Raw genomic sequence first — 14070 nt, 5'->3', positions numbered from 1 at the left:
TTTTTATCTCGGGGTATCATCAGAATAAAATAAATCTGTTAATGATGACCATACACTCTATAGTTTATGTTAAAAGTTAAGAAACAGGTGCGAGAACATAAACAATTTTTTTCTTTTCTCTCACCAGAGCTCGGAATTACGAAGCAAAGATAATCATCTATAATTATTTTAGTTTTTTTTGTAATTTTAGAAAAAAATGTGCGTAGTAATTATTAAATGTAATTGTTTTCGATATTTAATGAATAAAATTAGATACCTTCTTTGTAGACTGATGAATGATATGTTATTGTTATAAAATAACATTCAATATCAATGTGTATTAACAAGGTAACAAATTTTGTTTACTTTAGTTTAGCGAATCAACATATTTCAGTACGTAATTTGCGAATTTGATTATCTAAAAACAATTGCTTTCACTTCCTTTGCGTAATTATAAATAATCAATTTTTAATATTCGCCATGTAGTGTAGATGATATTATAAATCTATAAGAACACATAAACACGTATACTTACCATTATTTTACGTTTACTTTTATATTTACCAATGATAATGAATGCAATTAGTAGCGAAATTGCTTTGATAATTAGGAGGTAAGAAAACGTGGTGTAAGCCTATCTACTGTATGTTCGGCTTTTGCTAATACTCATTGTCATTACATATTTCAAACACTTGACAGATTATTACGCATATTCAATAATGCAATTAGTCGCGTGTCGTACTGAGAATTTTGACCTTAAAATTAATCATGCAGCCTGCAACATAATATGAATTGTTTGTCACATTACCTACCTATAAATATTATTTACTATTATACATCTTGGATCGGTAATGTTTGAAGTCTTGATTGATCCAAGTCATAGGAGAATTAAGTGACTATGTATGTCGTGCAGTGCACTATGCATTTTCCATTTTATAAGTAGAAAATAATAATTAATTCATTAGGCAATAACCTTGTGCACGTTTCCATCCGGATGTTATGTTAGTGATGGTTATACATTTGAAAATTATAAATATCCGCATATAAACCTGTTGGCATCAAAAAATGAAATTGAACACCAGATCGAGCTTTCATTAATAGTACTCAGAACATAGTTGAGCCTGATTTGGCGACCTTATTAGCTACCCAACCATAATGTACTTATTTTTTACCAGAGCCATATCAAAATGACCAGATGGGCGCCTAACCGAAGATGCCTGGTCAAGTTCATTATTACATTCTTAGGCTGGTATTTAGTCTGGTACTTCATGAGGCATTGAATAAAAGCTCTATGTGGACTTTTGGTTAGATGCCTAATAACTTGAGTCTTTATCGAATACCAGAACAGGCATTTGATGAGATGTCTTCATTGGGAGTTCGGTCAATGCCCCGAATGGATTTTAGAATCGTGTATTAATTAGTCTGGAAGCATTTAACTAAATTTCTGCTCAAATACTAGGTTAGCAATTTGGTCAGGTAGGTACTAGATTGGGCGATTAGTTTTTAACTTTACTGGCTACTTCGATCTGAAGGCTAGTTATACACGAACCTTTAGTTCTTCCTTTATTGAGCCAATCTTCGCATTTCTCGAAAACTTAGGTCTACTTCTGCCCCTCTAATATATGTCTCTAATTAGCTCTACATGTCTAAGAAGGTATCTTAACGCCTACGTATTTGTTATTGACTTCCACAATGCCCTGTGTTCTCCAACTCTTTCTAATACTTCCTCATTTCAAACCTTATTCACCCACGGTTTTTTTAATATCGTCCTATTGCATCATATCTCAAACGCTTCTAACCTTTTTTTCCTACAAATTTGTTATTATTGCTTCATAACTGCCCTAGCACAACAAGATGTTCAAATGTTTTCACTCCAAAATCCAAATTACAATACCAGCTATCGTTTTAGTTTTGAATAAATCCTTTGATGGGTATGACCGTATCATCAGAGATTTGTGGTAATAAAAATATAGTTAATTAATTGTAGTACCAATACCTGTTTCGATGGTTGTGTGTCCAAGAGGCATTTTATACCCATGGAAAAAATAAGTAGGACTGAGATCCGAATCGGATCGGGCATCTCAGCTGTCCTATGAAGGCTAAAAAAAGTAAGTTTGGTCAGGACCAAATCACATATGTAAGGCGTTAAATATTCCTTTTGGGATCGGGTCACATTACAGGATCCTGAGAGGCATACCCTGTTTAGTCCTGCAGAGATTGCCCAACAAGAGGTAGATTGGGGTGTTTTGTAGGGTCTTGACTATACAAACCTACAAGAGACAGATGGAGGTGCTTTATATGACTCTGATTAGGGTATGCTACGTGTAGCGAATTGTAAGGTCCTAACCGGATTAATCTAATATATCGTGCAAATCATGCTATCTCCCAAGTTTCGTAATAGAATTTCGATTTAACAATAGTTAAATCAACTCATTTTCTTTCGAGCTAATACTGAAGTACTAAACGTATTTTGACCTTCTTCTGGATTTCAGTAAAAGGGATTTATCGAAAATTTAGTGCCCCCCCAGGACCAAAGGTCCGAGGCCACCCCATCTGCCTCCCACTCTCCACTTAGAACTGCATTTATGATAGTAATAAATAAATAATTAGGACGCAAGTTGACTGTTATAATCGCGTAATAAGTACAAACTGGATACAATGAAAGCAAACTTTATTCAAAACAAAAAAAAAGGACAACTTGTTTGGAAGTATGCAGTGCAGCATGGACGGAGGTAGTTCATATACATTTGTTCCTCTTCTTCTTCTTGTCCTTTATTTTCATGTTCTTCTTTGTTTTGGTCGTTATCGGCGGCCATGCTACTGCTGAAGGAGCCATGTTATGTCCCCAAGGTACACTATACACTGCATCGGTTCTAGACGCCCACGACAAGTATTATACTTGATCACAGAGATCAAGCCGCTGCTGCATTCCATCGTATCGCATGATACGTATACATGCATAAAGTTATGTATGTACATGTTGCAGAACGTGCTCGGTCTGTAATATTGCTACGCGCCTAAGAACTTTACGGACATTGTCGGGATCCAACGCTGCAGGACCGGACCGAAAACGATGTCGGCATAAAATTGAATTTGCTTATTTATCTATCAGAGGATTGATCAAAACGAATTTTTGTTTTGCCCTAGTATCGAAGTATAGGTTGTAGAAAGTAGAGAAGATTGGGGTTGTTCGAGATGACAGCGAAAAACCCAACTGAGCAACTATAACTACAGGAACTTCTCTAACAATACCATGATGTTTTTAAATTAAAAAATGGCAAGAAGGGGGCGAACAAACGTTGTTGTCAATAAGATAAATACAGACAGGGTGCAACCTATCGGACAGAGACCGAAAAGACTACCACTGACCTAGAAAATTATAAGCGGTATCCAGAAGGACGGGCTAATAGAACAATCAACGAGTTCATGGACGTCGCCAGTAATTTTGGTCAATACGAAGAATGGGTTGTCACATTTTTGCATGGACTACCGCCAATTAAACAATGTTATGAAAACGGATAGCTACCCTTGCCTCGAATCCCTGGAGACAGTTGCTGAGACAACGATATTTTCAACGCTGAACCTCAAATAAAGCAGCTGGTGGCAACTGGATTTGGATCTTGAAGCCAAAGAGAAGACGGCATTCTCCATTGGAACAAGACTGTGGTAATTTAAACTGATGTCGCATGATTTATGCAACGTATCAACCACATACGCATAACTAATTGAGACAGTCTTGGGTGGCTTGATGGGGATGACTTGCCTGGTATACCTCAACGACATTATTGTGGTTCAAAGAAACTTCTGTGGTCACATGAATAATCAGGAGGAAGTATTGCGAAGATTTCGAGACGTCCGTGTAAAACAGCCCCAAAAAATGTTAATTGCTATTCCAAAAGTCAGTCACCTATCTGGGGCATGTAGTTGCAAGGTTCGGCGTTTCAGTCGACCTGCAGAAGAATAGAGCAGTGCAGAAGTGGCTAGTACCGAAGTACATCAAATCCAAATCTTCTTTGGGCTTTGTACATCTTACAGAGAATACTACGTTCATCAATTTGCCAAGAGAGATTTTGGTATGCACTGGCAATCCACAACAAGAACCCGCCCAATTGAAGACCGTAGCTAACCCTCCATTTGACGAAGCCGCATGCCAAAAGGGTTAGAGTTGCAGGTACTAACATGGAAGAACATGATCCAAACGGACCATCCTTAAGGAAGGAGCAGATTCTCAACGGCTATTGAATATGCCTGCAAGCAGGGATTGGCTAATGTTCGGCAACCTGCATACTAAAAACGCGAACCCTGATTGGCACATATTNGAAAAATTGAGAGACTCGAGTCTCTCGTAGAAAGACTGGGATCTCTGAAATATGTTGAACTTAGAAAATTTTAACCATGTCTATCGAGACACCACTTATTGAGAGATTCCAGTCTCTCGTTTAGAGATTCGAGTCTCTCGTTCAGAGACTGGATACGAAATGAGGATCTCTCTATGAGCGACTCGAGTCTCTCGTTCAGAGATTCGAGTCTCTCGTTCAGAGACTGGATAAGAAAAGAGGATCTCTCTATGAGCGACTCGAGTCTCTCGTTCAGAGACGCTAAACAGTTTTTTGACAGTCACTCGACAGTTTCTCTCAGCGACACCAGAGAGACTCGATGAGAGGCGGAGACTTGAGTCTTGCTCTCAGAGACTCTGAGAGACTGAACATTTTTATCTCGGGGTATCATCAGAATAAAATAAAGCTGTTAATGATGACCATACACTCTATAGTTTATGTTAAAAGTTAAGAAACAGGTGCTAGAACATAAACAATTTTTTTCTTTTCTCTCACCAGAGCTCGGAATTACGAAGCAAAGATAATCATCTATAATTATTTTAGTTTTTTTTGTAATTTTAGAAAAAAATGTGCGTAGTAATTATTAAATGTAATTGTTTTCGATATTTAATGAATAAAATTAGATACCTTCTTTGTAGACTGATGAATGATATGTTATTGTTATAAAATAACATTCAATATCAATGTGTATTAACAAGGTAACAAATTTTGTTTACTTTAGTTTAGCGAATCAACATATTTCAGTACGTAATTTGCGAATTTGATTATCTAAAAACAATTGCTTTCACTTCCTTTGCGTAATTATAAATAATCAATTTTTAATATTCGCCATGTAGTGTAGATGATATTATAAATCTATAAGAACACATAAACACGTATACTTACCATTATTTTACGTTTACTTTTATATTTACCAATGATAATGAATGCAATTAGTAGCGAAATTGCTTTGATAATTAGGAGGTAAGAAAACGTGGTGTAAGCCTATCTACTGTATGTTCGGCTTTTGCTAATACTCATTGTCATTACATATTTCAAACACTTGACAGATTATTACGCATATTCAATAATGCAATTAGTCGCGTGTCGTACTGAGAATTTTGACCTTAAAATTAATCATGCAGCCTGCAACATAATATGAATTGTTTGTCACATTACCTACCTATAAATATTATTTACTATTATACATCTTGGATCGGTAATGTTTGAAGTCTTGATTGATCCAAGTCCTAGGAGAATTAAGTGACTATGTATGTCGTGCAGTGCACTATGCATTTTCCATTTTATAAGTAGAAAATAATAATTAATTCATTAGGCAATAACCTTGTGCACGTTTCCATCCGGATGTTATGTTAGTGATGGTTATACATTTGAAAATTATAAATATCCGCATATAAACCTGTTGGCATCAAAAAATGAAATTGAACACCAGATCGAGCTTTCATTAATAGTACTCAGAACATAGTTGAGCCTGATTTGGCGACCTTATTAGCTACCCAACCATAATGTACTTATTTTTTACCAGAGCCATATCAAAATGACCAGATGGGCGCCTAACCGAAGATGCCTGGTCAAGTTCATTATTACATTCTTAGGCTGGTATTTAGTCTGGTACTTCATGAGGCATTGAATAAAAGCTCTATGTGGACTTTTGATTAGATGCCTAATAACTTGAGTCTTTATCGAATACCAGAACAGGCATTTGATGAGATGTCTTCATTGGGAGTTCGGTCAATGCCCCGAATGGATTTTAGAATCGTGTATTAATTAGTCTGGAAGCATTTAACTAAATTTCTGCTCAAATACTAGGTTAGCAATTTGGTCAGGTAGGTACTAGATTGGGCGATTAGTTTTTAACTTTACTGGCTACTTCGATCTGAAGGCTAGTTATACACGAACCTTTAGTTCTTCCTTTATTGAGCCAATCTTCGCATTTCTCGAAAACTTAGGTCTACTTCTGCCCCTCTAATATATGTCTCTAATTAGCTCTACATGTCTAAGAAGGTATCTTAACGCCTACGTATTTGTTATTGACTTCCACAATGCCCTGTGTTCTCCAACTCTTTCTAATACTTCCTCATTTCAAACCTTATTCACCCACGGTTTTTTTAATATCGTCCTATTGCATCATATCTCAAACGCTTCTAACCTTTTTTTCCTACAAATTTGTTATTATCGCTTCATAACTGCCCTAGCACAACAAGATGTTCAAATGTTTTCACTCCAAAATCCAAATTACAATACCAGCTATCGTTTTAGTTTTGAATAAATCCTTTGATGGGTATGACCGTATCATCAGAGATTTGTGGTAATAAAAATATAGTTAATTAATTGTAGTACCAATACCTGTTTCGATGGTTGTGTGTCCAAGAGGCATTTTATACCCATGGAAAAAATAAGTAGGACTGAGATCCGAATCGGATCGGGCATCTCAGCTGTCCTATGAAGGCTAAAAAAAGTAAGTTTGGTCAGGACCAAATCACATATGTAAGGCGTTAAATATTCCTTTTGGGATCGGGTCACATTACAGGATCCTGAGAGGCATACCCTGTTTAGTCCTGCAGAGATTGCCCAACAAGAGGTAGATTGGGGTGTTTTGTAGGGTCTTGACTATACAAACCTACAAGAGACAGATGGAGGTGCTTTATATGACTCTGATTAGGGTATGCTACGTGTAGCGAATTGTAAGGTCCTAACCGGATTAATCTAATATATCGTGCAAATCATGCTATCTCCCAAGTTTCGTAATAGAATTTCGATTTAACAATAGTTAAATCAACTCATTTTCTTTCGAGCTAATACTGAAGTACTAAACGTATTTTGACCTTCTTCTGGATTTCAGTAAAAGGGATTTATCGAAAATTTAGTGCCCCCCCAGGACCAAAGGTCCGAGGCCACCCCATCTGCCTCCCACTCTCCACTTAGAACTGCATTTATGATAGTAATAAATAAATAATTAGGACGCAAGTTGACTGTTATAATCGCGTAATAAGTACAAACTGGATACAATGAAAGCAAACTTTATTCAAAACAAAAAAAAAGGACAACTTGTTTGGAAGTATGCAGTGCAGCATGGACGGAGGTAGTTCATATACATTTGTTCCTCTTCTTCTTCTTGTCCTTTATTTTCATGTTCTTCTTTGTTTTGGTCGTTATCGGCGGCCATGCTACTGCTGAAGGAGCCATGTTATGTCCCCAAGGTACACTATACACTGCATCGGTTCTAGACGCCCACGACAAGTATTATACTTGATCACAGAGATCAAGCCGCTGCTGCATTCCATCGTATCGCATGATACGTATACATGCATAAAGTTATGTATGTACATGTTGCAGAACGTGCTCGGTCTGTAATATTGCTACGCGCCTAAGAACTTTACGGACATTGTCGGGATCCAACGCTGCAGGACCGGACCGAAAACGAAAAAGTACGTCGGCATAAAATTGAATTTGCTTATTTATCTATCAGAGGATTGACGAATTTTTGTTTTGCCCTAGTACCGCAACATAGGTTGTAAAAAATAGAGAATATTGGAGTTGTTCGAGATGACAGCGAAAAACCCAACGTAGCAACCATAACTACAGGAACTTCTCTAACAATACCATGATGTTTTTAAATTAAAAAATGGCAAGAAGGAGGCGAACGAACGTTGTTGTCAATAAGATAAATACAGACAGAGTGCAACCTATCGGACAGATACTGAAAAGACTACTACTGGCCGAGAAAATGATAAGTGGTATATCCAGAAGGACTGGGTAATAGAACTTACGACCATTTCATGGTCGTCGCCGGTAATTTTGGTCAAAAGGAAGTAATGTAATGAAAAAGGATAGCTACTCTTGTCTTGAATCCCTGGACACACTTGCTGAGGCCTTGATATTCTTAACGCTGGCCCTCAAATAAAGTAGTTAGTGACAAGTGGATTTGGATCTTGACGCCAAAGCGAAGACGACATTCTCCATTGGAACAGGACTGTGGTAACTTAAAGTGATACCTTATGATTTATGCATGCAACGTATCGGCCACATACGAATAACTAATTGAGACAGTCTTCAGTGGCTTGATGAGGGAAGACTTGCCTGGTATACCTCGGTGGCATTATTGTGGTTGGAAGAAACTTCGGTGATCACATGAATAATTTGGAAGAAGTATTGCGAAGGTTTCGAGACGTCCGTGTAAAACTGAACTCCAAGAAATGTTAAATGCTATTCCAAGAGTCAGTAATCAATCTGGGGCATGTAGAAGCGAGGTCCTGCGTTTCAGTCGACCTGCAGAAGAATAGAGCAGTGCAGAAGTGATGAGTGTCGAAGTACATCAACTTCAAAGCTTTCTTGTGCTTTGTACATCTACGTTCATCAATTTGCCAATGTTGCCAAGAGAGATTTTGGTATGCACTGGCAATCCACAACGAGAACCCGCCCAATTGAAGACCGTGGATAACCATCTCCATTTGACGAATCTGCATGCCAAAAGGGCTAGAGTTGCAGGTACTGACATGGAAGAACATGATCCAATACGGACCATCCTTAAGGAAGGAGCAGATTCTCAACGGCTATTGAATATGCCCGCAAGCAGGAATTGCCTAATGTTCGGCAACCTGTATACTAAAAACGCGAACCCTGATTGGCACATATTTGCCTGCGTAACAAAAGGATTTTCACAATTCTCGAGAAGAATAAAAACTGTCCAGAGAATTCGATAACAGTATAGATAAATAATCCTTTGGATGGCAGCCGGAGCCACTAATCACTAATATAATTAAACAGTGCGAATTAGCGAATACAGAGTTACAATACCAAGTGTTGAAAAGGGTGTACAAAATAGTGTTACAGACAACAAACTAGTTACAATTTTCTTTGTTTTTTGTGAAAAATCTGCGAAGTGTGTCTTATAAGAGTTGTATTGGGCATACGTCCCAATATTAATTAATTAGCAGGATGTGAGATCCTTCTTGTAATAAATTAAGTTTAAAAATGCTGAAGGTTGAGAAGAAGCTGTTGGACATACTGAAAATTGCACTTAGGATAATTGGACTACCCTATACAAGAATACTGGAGATAGGAGCAGTAACTTATGTGTTTGAAAAGTGTGCTCGCGCCATATATTACGCGTCCTTATGTAGTTTAAATTTCTGATATCTTCAGTCTTTTTGGCCTTATCGTTTATTTTTAGATTCAGGTTCAATTACAAAAATGAGATACAGTGGGGTATGTTTTAAACGTTTCTGAACTCTGCTTATTGTGTGCATATGTTGGCGGATTGTTAAACAAGATTTCACATTTTTGTGAAGCTGGCGCAATATTTCCACGTTGAAATTACACTTTCTTGGATATAAATTCAGGCGTGACATACGGTGGGTGGGAACAAGTAACATATTAACCTTTATCGAACAATTTCCGACACTCAATATTGTTATACCGCAAGGGCAGCGATCTATAATCCCGCTTGAATGGCAATTTTCTCGATCGTTGAAGAAAAAACCACACAGGCAGGCAGTAGAACCGTGCGCGTAGAGGGAACCCAAAGCGCTCTAACGGAAAGGGGGTCCTTATAGGTGCCTTACATTAGAAATGTGACGGAGTCGGCCCTGGAGCTAGCTTGCAAACTGAGTGAACACTTGCATCTCGAACAAGTCCGTTTACACCCACAGCAATAGCGAGAAGTAAATCAAAGGATGAAATTGCAGGTTGTAATCCAAGTCGCCTGTGGCACGTAACTCGGTGAGCCAATCACGAGCCTGCGCCGCGTTGACTCTGGCCAATGGCCGCCAGTGTTACCCCCGGCCTACTGGTTTCACTGATACACCTTTGCGATCGAAGAACGCAGTGCCTGCAAACCTGCCTAAAACCAACAACAGCGGAGGCGCCTCTGTGTTTGACGGTACCTATGACAACCGTTTCGTTTTTGACAAGTGCCGGTGTGTTGTTGTTGTGGGTGGGTGCGTTTTTCGTCGTTTGTGCCGCCGCCGGCTCGCGACAACAGTGATGACGACCCGTGCGCCGTACGCTGTCGTTGAGTTTCCCGAACGATGAGCTTTTTTACCTGCGTTATTACGGTAACGGGTTACCTGCTTCGATAGATAAATAAAGTTGCTATCGTGAAAGCCAGCGACGAATTGTGCAGAGATAAATGAATCACGTGGAAAATTTTGGTGCAAGTGCTAGTGAAAAATGGAATGATGTCCAGGTTTTACCTCAACACCAACGCTTCTTTAGCTAATTATCAGCAATATGAGGTGAGATTCTTCAACCGAAAGCTCTATTTATTATACTCAACCACCGCCGACGGCGAACCGTCGACAAATATGTGTTGAAAATCTATAAGTTTTTATCAGCCTGTATGTCTACACTAATAGTGAGTTCTGTTAGGTAAAATACGACGGGATGTAGGGAAATTCGTACAAATACCTTCAGACATCTTTTCGGATAAAGTACTCAAATATAAGTTCAACAAATGCAATTTAAAGCTTTTGACGAATATTACGCCTTGTTCAAAATACTTTGAGAGTTTTATTAGTTTATCAGTCAGGTGATACAGGAGTTTAAATCAAAGCAATATTCGGATTAAAACTAATTTATTTATTTAAAATACTACAGTCGACGTTTCGCCTATTATTAGGTTGTTGGGCTTTCTCAAAGCTAGTTTTATTTAGTTTTTAACTAGGATTACTGCAGGATTAGTTTAATCCTTTTTGAAATATATACACAACTAGAAATACTGCACCTTCTTTTTTTGCTAGACTCAAACTCCCGTAGAAGGGAAATAGGAGTAATCCTAAGTAGAGAAGCCCTATTAAGATATCTATGTATATTTGGCCCCAGTGAGGTAGTGAAAGGTGATCCTTATTAAGAAAATCCTAGTTAATTCAATTGCCGTTAAGTTACCTTCGAATGATACATGTTGTAAGTCAAATTATAAATCGCAAATCATAAAATTTATTACGTACCCTGTGCACCCTTTATAGGTAAATTTGGTCGGTATGAGGCACCCTGATCTGTTTTCTGATGTAAGTTTCTCCTGTCAGGACTCTGACAAAGAACCCTAATCTGCCCCTTATAGGTTAACATATTCAAGAGCACACCCGGCTATTCCTGTCAGAGCCCTGTAATCAGGATGTTTAATGCGTTACATATATATGATCCTATCCTGATCAAATTTTCCTTTTTGAGCTCTAATAGGATACCTAAGATGCTCAATACGATTCTGATCAAAGCCCTAGTCATTTTCATCTCAAAACCTGACATTTAATTATTAATTAACATTAGGTAATAAATCTTGGGATGATCTTTTCTAATATTTCACCATCCGCGAACAGTGGAACCCTAAGTATCTATAGAAGAATAAATATGAAATGTTGACGTACGTTTCTTTGCCAGACTTTGCTGGTTAACTTCTTCAGGCAAATGTTAATTGTGGAAACACTCGGCAATACGGGTATTTGTTATTCATTTACCTGATTTTCCACTGATTTTTGACATGAACAAGCAGAGGGAGGTAATATATCTTTTGAAAAGTACGACTTTTGACGTAGAGGAAAATTCGTACAAATACACCTTCAACCATCTTTTGATGTAAATAAGAAAACTAAATACGTCCAATAAACGAAATTTAATGCCTTTGGGAGTTTGTAGTCTTTGTTCAAAAGATTTTAACGTTTCGGTTAGTTTAGGACAGTTTTCAAAGAAGCAGATTATATTATCAGATAGACAATGGTTGAAACTTTTACTGATGAGAGTTTATTGGATTGATTTGGAAAAAAATCAGCTAAACTGTGCACAGTGATGTTTGGCACCGACTCTGTTAAAATTAGCAACATCAATTATTTTTCACATTAAGTGTATTTGATGTATCAAAAGATATTTATTATATATTTATTCTGCTTGAAATTCCAATTTTGACGTGCTCCATCCCCGTTTTTGCTAAACTAGTGTTTTAAAGAATTACAATTTTTTATGAATAGTGGTGTGCTTGAATGCAAAGTAGAAACCACTCCATTTAAAATATGTCTGTATTTCATAGCTGAGTTGAAGTAACTTAACAGTACTTTTTAAAAAGTATTAGGAAAATAAAATAATTCTAAGTGGTCTGTATTCTGTCGAAACTGCCAGACGCGGATCGCGATTTCGACCTTTTTGGAGCATACGTAATCCTAAAATGTAGCATCGTGCTAAATATGGCGTTTACTGCGCCATTTGTAGTATTTTCTATTAAGAAAATAGTTTCATTTTCTTAAGACAATCAATTGTAAACTTCATTCCATCAGAATATTTTGAAATGGTCCTTTTCCAATTCTGGGTTTTCTAGTAAACGTTTTGTCGTTCTACACTGATTGCACCTTCAGTAAAAGAACGGAGTAACGATTAAAAAAGGCCGGAAAAATCTTAATACAACCCACACGTCACGCCGGCGCAACCGTGAAAATCTGCATGGGCTTATATTTTTCACTGACACTGTAGAGACTTAGAGAGCTAATACGTGACTTGCAAACATACTTTTTTTACTGGTAGTTGATTTAAATATGTATAAAGATATTATCGAATTAACCGAAGAATTTAAAGTGAATGAAACATGTGTGAAAAAAACCTGCTCAGAAAAATCATGTACATAACGTATTATAGGGACTTTAGTTTCCGATACCTATTTTAAACACGACAGACATATTTCAGACAACTAAGTACTTAGTTATCCACCTAGCCCCTAATAAATATTTATAAACCTTCTACAGTTAGTAATTAAAGTAGGTAACATGAGCGGTTTTAATTTATATTGTAATTGCTACGGGTTGTTATGTGTGCTTGAGTTTAATGCCTGTTGTATAACATAACTGAATCAGTTTATTTATTTCTTGGTTTTTATATAAATTTGAAATTTTCAATAGTAAATTAATTTATTTCGTTAATAAAAATAAAAGACATAACAGCTGCTTTATAAAAGTTTTCAAAATATATCTGTATTAGAAAGCGCGAAAGAATAATTAAGTTTCATCCGAAAATTTTAGATTGTATCGCATTGGTTTCTGTTATTGTTTGTTAACAAAATAAATAAATTGATTATCAATAGAAATATGAAAGTTATTTTCCTGTATGTACAGGTAAGGCAAATTGTAGCCGGACGTATTAGAAATTACCTACACATTTTTTATAGAACAAACAAACTAGTTCAAACACAACGCCAAAACACGACACTGTAGTTGTCCGAAGCACATTTCAGTAACAAGGTTACCTTCTTCAGAGACTGTAGTGAACTCAGTTTAATATAAAAATAATAATGACTGAATGAGAAGCCTTATATTTGATGAAAACTTATACACGAAGAAAACTTAATTTTTATGACAATGCAAAAATTATAATTTTCGAATATAAATGACTGAATTAGCCGTAGAAATAGTACAATTTGCAGTAGAAATAGTAGAACTTAGTTCACTTCAGTCCCTAAAAAAGGTAATCTTGTTACCGAAAAGTGCTTCGGACAACTACAGTGTCGTGTTTTGGCAATGGGGTTTGAGCTATTTTGTTTGTTCTACAACAACCGCCAAAGTTTTTCCAATCTTCATATTTGCACATTTTTTGTTTTCATGTACTACACGGAAAAAATGAAAGAGGAAAATTTAGCTAAATATTAAAGCCATATTTACAATTTATCCCACTAGCCCAGGAATGGCGAACCTTTACGTATCGACGTTTTAATTAAATAAATTAAATCGGGTCAAAGACGTGCCATCAAATAATTTTGTCTCTGTGATTCGGGATCCAA

At 36.9% G+C, this 14070-nt stretch overlaps 1 protein-coding gene across 2 annotated transcripts in view; it reads left to right on the top strand.

Moving 5' to 3' along the window:
- Positions 1-14070, top strand: part of LOC108739767 (transcription factor AP-2-epsilon) — a 216909-nt gene that overhangs the window by 106584 nt on the left and 96255 nt on the right. The window contains exon 1 of one of the 2 annotated variants that reach the window (XM_018473829.1): positions 9970-10552. The exons of the other annotated variant lie outside the window; for it this stretch is intronic. Within the exon in view, the coding sequence (XP_018329331.1) occupies positions 10493-10552 (60 nt within the window). The 5' untranslated portion in view covers positions 9970-10492. Of the gene's footprint in view, positions 1-9969; positions 10553-14070 lie in introns of those variants that run through there. 2 annotated transcript variants of the gene reach the window in all.

This window comes from Agrilus planipennis, unplaced genomic scaffold (assembly GCF_000699045.2).
Source record: "Agrilus planipennis isolate EAB-ADULT unplaced genomic scaffold, Apla_2.0 scaffold25, whole genome shotgun sequence".
In the NCBI taxonomy this organism is placed as follows: Eukaryota; Metazoa; Arthropoda; class Insecta; order Coleoptera; family Buprestidae; genus Agrilus; species Agrilus planipennis.
The sequence above is the reverse complement of the archived record's forward strand: the minus strand, read 5'-3'. Positions and strand labels throughout refer to the sequence as shown.